Raw genomic sequence first — 6,097 nt, forward strand, 5'->3', positions numbered from 1 at the left:
GCCGCGCCGCCGGGTGAGTAGGGGGGCCGCGGGCCGGGCCGGGCCGGCCTCTCCCTCGCGTGGCACCCGGATCCGGACGAGGGGCCCCGGCCGCCGAGGCCTGCGGGAAAGTTCGCAGTTCGCGGGTCCACGGCTTCCGCCGGATCCGGACTCGGAGCCGCGTTCGCTTGCGGAGCCTGCGGGGCCCGCGCCCGCCTGTGTCCGGCCCGAGGGCAGCGCTGTGCCCCCGCGACCTCCGCCCGCCGGGCCTCCCTGCCATCCTCCTCTCGCTATTTCTCTTTCTCTCTCTCTCTCGCTCTTTTTTTTTTTTTTTTTTTTTTTTGCAGAACCAAGGATTGCACTCGGGCCTTTGCAAAAATCCTTTTTTTAATCATTCATTCATTTATCTATAAATTCCTTTTTTTGCTCTTTTTTTTTTTTTTTTTTTTTTTTTTGGACAAATCGGACTAATTGTGACAAAACGCTGGTTATCTCTGGAAAAACAATTAAATCCCTTCGATTACAGTTAAGGGGAAATGTGCTTAGCGGCGGAAAGCGGCCGGTAATGGGGCGGCCCGCGCCCCCGGTCCGGTCGATATCCCATTACGGCGCATGCATATCTCTTTCAAGCACCTTGCAAACTCCCCCCGAACATCTAAATTATAGGGTCAAAATTCGGATAATTACTCGATTAAAACCTATTACACTTATTAGGGGCCGCTATTGATCTAGAATTGCATTCGACCCGCTCCTGATTGCTTTTCGTGCCCCATCCCCCGCCCCTCCCTCCTCCAACTTCCCGGCGCTGTGCCTGAGCACGCTGGCCGACCGGGCAGAGTAGGTGGCTCTTGGCAGGACGAGGTCGGCACCCGCACTTCTTGCTGGGGGCTAGTTACAGAGCAAAGCTTGGCTTCGGGGAGCACCCCAGGTCTCCACCAAGGAGCTTTTGGAACCTCCGCTCTTCACTTGTTGGGAAATTCATCACCCCCACTTGGCTGTAGCTGGTGTAGGGAGGGAGCGGCGCCGCCGCGCTGGGAAGGGGAGAGGGAGGACGCCTAGGTCCACCAGGAGCAGCTGCTGAGACGGCCAGGGCCCAAGACACCTGCCAACCTTCATGTACCCTGTACCCAGGAGCCTTCCCCGGGGTGAATTAAGTCTCCAGGGCCAGAATCTCAGTGCCACCCTGACAGCCAGGCCTTGGCCCCTCTTGGGCAGCTGCCGGCTCCTCTGGGGTGTTCCGACCACCTGTGGTGTAAGGGCAGAGCTGACCCTCAAAGTGCTGCCCAGAAGAGAGGCTTTCTTCTAAATTCCAAAACCCCCAAGTGTAGAATCCCGAGTGCGTGCACAGCCAGGGCTGGTGCAGGAGAAAGGGGCTGAGTTTCCCAGGCAGGCCAAGCAGGGACAGAAACAGGCCTGGAGGAGCTTGACGCCAGCAGGAGCAGGGCCAGTCCCCAGCCCAGGGCAAGGGCCCTCAGACTTCTGAAATGCTTGGCACTTGGCTGGCCCTTGGCCTGGCATAATTGGAGGGTAATATGCGCCAAAATAAATTAAATGGCCTTTAACTAGCTTGTACATTACACAAAATGAGTTTAATTAAGTTTGTATCTGCCCCTGGATCCACTGGATGTGCTGCTTGCGCCACAGCCCTGGTGCTGGTGCTGGCTACAGTCTGGGCGGCGGAGGGTCCTTTGCTGGGGGGTAGAGGAGCCCTGGGTAGGAGGGCAAGAAGATGTGGGACCAGGGGAAGTGGCCAGGGGAACAAAACCACCCTGGGGAGGCGTGGGGCAAGCTGACCCGCCTCTCTGTCCCAGTCCCTACAGGTTCTAGCGACCCCTACAAGGCAGACGAAGCCGAGGCCAATGGCTACAGCAGTGGTGGTCACAGCCCAAGCGCGGACAGCGGGGATGAGGCCCCTGGTGAGGAGGCTGAGGACGCCTCGAGGGGAGGTAGCAGCCACAGGGCCCGCGGGTCGGGCTGCTCCGGAGCCTCAGATTCAGAGGCAGCTGCTGGTGCTGTGGAGGGAGTTGCAGTCCCTGTGCCCTGTGGGACCTCACCTGGAGCCCCAGGTACACCCGGGGGGTCCACTGCAACAGCAGCGTCAACAGCAGGTGGCACAGGGACAGGCCAGCAGGTTACAGCAGCCAAGCCCAAGAGGAAGCGCACAGGCTCCGACTCTAAGTCGGGGAAGCCAAGGCGAGCACGCACCGCCTTCACCTATGAGCAGCTTGTGGCACTGGAGAACAAGTTCAAGGCCACACGCTACCTGTCGGTGTGTGAGCGCCTCAACCTGGCACTATCACTCAGCCTCACTGAGACACAGGTGAAGATCTGGTTCCAGAACCGCCGGACCAAGTGGAAGAAACAGAATCCAGGTGCTGACACCAGTGCACCGACCGGTGGCGGCGGGGGTGCCGGGCCAGGTGCAGGGCCGGGCACAGGGCTGCCTGGTGGGCTCAGCCCACTTAGCCCATCGCCGCCACTGGGTGCACCGCTTGCCATGCATGGTCCTGCGGGGTACCCAGCGCATGGACCTGGGGGCCTGGTGTGCGCTGCGCAGCTGCCCTTTCTGTCTGGCCCGGCTGTGCTGTCACCCTTCGTGCTGGGCTCACAGACCTACGGCACACCCGCTTTCTACGCACCACACCTCTGAGCCAGCAGGAGCCGGGACAGAGGGCACCAGGACAGAGGGTGGAAAGATCTGGGAGCCTCACTGCGCACCCTGTGGATCAGTGGGTGCCCTGCATGCAACTGGACCCAAGGAAGAGTTTAATTTCTAAAGGACTAAAGGACGGTGTGCGGCCAGGATGCTGGAGCACTGTGCTGAATCTCACCCAATAAACCCGGGAGGCTGTGCCCTAGTCTCACAGGTCTCTCGCCACCCCTTAGCTCCTTGGGAGGGGACCACAGCGCTGGGTCAGGACTGCCCTGCCCCCCCCTCCTGTGAAGCTTCAGCCAGCCAGGGCGGGGTCTCCCATGTCTCCATTGCCTGCTGTGAGGGCACTGCACCACGGGGGCTGGTGAGTGCCTTCGCTGTCACCTCTGCAGGAGCAGATGGTTGGGCTGTGGAGCCTGCACAGCGCTGGAGTGGAGGGGAGGACTGCGAGGCAGTGCCTGCAGGGCGCTGTCCAGAGCCAGCAGCACCGCACAGTTCCCCTCAGGATCCTGTTCCGGATGCAGACTCGCTCGGGCTCACTCAGCCACGCTTGCGCTCCACAGCCGCACGGGTGCTGGGCAGGTGCTGCAGAGATCCCAGGCAGGTGCCCCAGATCTAGAAGGGCTGAGCCCAGCAGGGTCTGGCGGCCCTGGCCAGTGCCCACTCCTCTGCCTTGTCTGTCCAGCAGCTACAGCATCAGCCAAGCCATGTGCCGCTCTCCTCCGGGGGCCTCTACATGGTACCAGCAAGCTGACCACTTGACTTGCCCCTGCACCCTGCCTATCACTACTTGGGGGGAAGGGCAGGGCTTGGGGATGGGTGGCAGTGATCCCCCAGGTCCTGGGCAAGAGTGAGCCGTGTCACACTGGCACAGGCAGAGGTTGAAAGACAGGCAGGGAGGGGCTACCTGTCCACAGCTGCTCCCTGTGCCTGTTCTCTGGTTTCCCCAGGTGCAGCTGCTCAGTAACAGCCCTGGGTGGGCACAGGCCAGGCTGTGAGTGGTGACCAGGGAGCACCCAGCCCCAAGTGGCAGGATTGGGCCCAATGTGACCAGCAGTGCACACGAGGTGCTTGGCCTCATGGTGAGGGCTGAGCTGCAGAAGTGTGGGCAGCTGACAGGAGCCCTGCTCACAGAAGCCCAGATCCCCTGTAGGGTCAGCAGGCTCAGCCAGGGAAGGACCCAGCCCCTCAGGACCTACAATGCCTGCCCCTAGCTGCGACCTCCTGGGCGCCCCAGGACTTCCTAACCTCAGAAGGGATGACAGCAGTGGCTAGAGCAAGCCCATGCAAGTCCAGATACTGTGGCTACACGCAGCTGGCCAGGCAGGGTCACAGGGCAGTGCCCACATCCCGCCGGCCCTACCAGGAGGGTGCTGAGTCCTGGCCAGCTGCGCTGGGTGTGATGGTGTGGGCCAGGGTCTCAAGGCCCGGAAAGTTGTGTCCCAACTGGGCACCCCCCATCCCAGCCACACTGGCCTGGGTGGGGCTGCTCCCTGCACTTCCCAGGTTCTACCAGCCTCCAAGTGTCACTTGTGTGTGCTGAGTCTGGCTGCCCTCCTCGGATCCCTGAGGTGACCTAGCTGTGGCTGTCCTCAGATCTCCAGTGGGAAAACAGGCCTGGCACCTCAGGGGCCCTGCTTTCTCCTAGAGGCACTGGCCAGGCCCAGTGTAACTCCCCAGGGTATAGGGCCACCCCTCTCTCTGCTCAGACTGTGTCCCCCAGGACACATACCCTCATTTCCTCCAGGGCCTAAAAGCAGCCCAGCGTGGACAGCTGTGGGCAGGCTCTGCCAACCCACAGGCACCAGAGCCCTGCACTGTAGGTTAGGGTCTGCCCAGGGTGCATGTGAGAGAGACTAAATGAACAGATGCAAGAGGAGACTTTTCTTGTGTGAGGACACCTGGCCAGCGGCTGCACTGGGCTGGGTCCCACTCAAGTCCTCGGACACCCAGGTCTTTGGTTCACCAGGCTGGGGCCAGGCCTTCATTCTCAAAAACCTGGGTGTTGCAGAGTCTCCAACCACCACAACCTCAGTCCACACTGCACACAGGAAACAGCGGACAGTTCTCAGTGCCCCATGATGAAGGGAAGCTGGGTCACATTGCCACACCTGGCAAGGGATGCTGGGGAGGCTGTCTCCCCAGGTTCTTCCTAGCCAGGCAGCAGGTGCTTCTTGTCACATTGGAAGCCCATAGCCTGGCCAGCAGGTTGCCCAGTGTCCCCAGCTGGACAGTGCTGTCACTTAGCATCTCACGGGGAACTGACTGCACTGCATCTGTTGTGTTGCCCTTGGGCTGCCCTGCCCTGTCCCCATTGCCCCTTGTACCACCTGGGGGTATGCTGTAGTAGCTCTGTCGGGGTGATGTCCCCAGGGACCCAGGCCCTCCTGGACTGCCCACCACACCTCAGTCCCACAAGGGGCCCCATGGCCCCGCCGTCTGGTCAGCTGTCCTGGACTCTGGTCCCTCCTGAGCCCCAGGGGTCTCCTCAGCGGGCAGCTGCCTCTGAGAACCTGGAGCTGGACACCACCCTAGCACATCCTTCCCGGGCCACTTCACACCCCAGGCCTCTCCATAGAGCCCCACACCTCAGTGACAGGTCCTCAGTGCCCACCACCACTTCTTCTGGACAATCCTGTAGCTCTGGGAAAGCAGAATGCATTACAGCTGGGCACCAACTGTGTCTCAGGACCTGAGACTAGGTCTGGGCATGAGCCTGTGAGCAGGCGTGTAGGGGAGAAGGGTTCTAGGAAAACATGGGGACCTGTGAGGAATGTCCTAGCAGGCAGATGCACATCCCCCTTTCTGTGGATCTGCGATGGCTGGAGCCCCAGCAGCCACCGTGGGACGTGAGATGGCCTGGAGGACAGAGGCTTTGATGTTGGGCCAGAAGCTAGAAGAGGCAGAGTCGAGATGGCACCTCATGGCCCCCACAGCCTGGACACCCTTGGGCAGCGGCTGACAGAACAGAGCCCCGCCCTGTTTATAACACACTGCTGGCCTTTAATTTAATTATTTGTCCTTTTTTATTTATTTTTGTAGCAAGAATTGAATTCAGGACCTTGTGCTCACCACGCAAATTTTTTTCCTTTTAAGACAGGGTCTCCTTATGCAGTTTGGGCTGGCCTTGAGCTCACTTTGCAGCCCAGGCCAGTCTCACACTCAATAGGATCCCCCTACCTCAGCCTCCTGATTGCTGGGATTAAAGGCATTAAAGGCATGCGCCACCATGTGCAGTCTTGGCTTTTATTTTTGTGTTATTTATTTTTGGTTTTTAGTTTTGTGTCCTAAACCTGCTTTTTTTTTGGGGGGGGGGAGGGCAGGGCTGGCTTGGCACATCGTGCCAGGGATTGAACCTCAGTCCCCTGCAGCACCTGCCTGAACTTGCCTAAGCAGGTGCTTTAGAATGCTGTGCTATCTCATCGGCCCCCAAACCTGAATTCTAACAACCTATTCCATAAGGGT

The 6,097-nt window shown here is 59.9% G+C and overlaps 1 protein-coding gene across 1 annotated transcript; it reads left to right on the forward strand.

Annotated features, from left to right (window-relative positions):
• Positions 1-1,708: 1,708 nt before the first annotated feature.
• On the forward strand, positions 1,709-2,629 carry Nkx1-1 (NK1 homeobox 1). The gene has a single exon (XM_004624689.1). It carries the CDS (start codon positions 1,709-1,711, stop codon positions 2,627-2,629), a length of 921 nt encoding a protein of 306 aa, XP_004624746.1.
• The last annotated feature ends 3,468 nt before the right edge of the window (positions 2,630-6,097 follow it).

This window comes from Octodon degus, unplaced genomic scaffold (assembly GCF_000260255.1).
Source record: "Octodon degus isolate 3935 unplaced genomic scaffold, OctDeg1.0 scaffold00006, whole genome shotgun sequence".
NCBI classification, from domain to species: domain Eukaryota; kingdom Metazoa; phylum Chordata; class Mammalia; order Rodentia; family Octodontidae; genus Octodon; species Octodon degus.

Excerpts from the sequence above, each read along its gene's own strand:
- Nkx1-1 (XM_004624689.1), top strand. The coding sequence starts at position 1,709 with ATGTGGGACCAGGGGAAGTGGCCAGGGGAACAAAACCACCCTGGGGAG.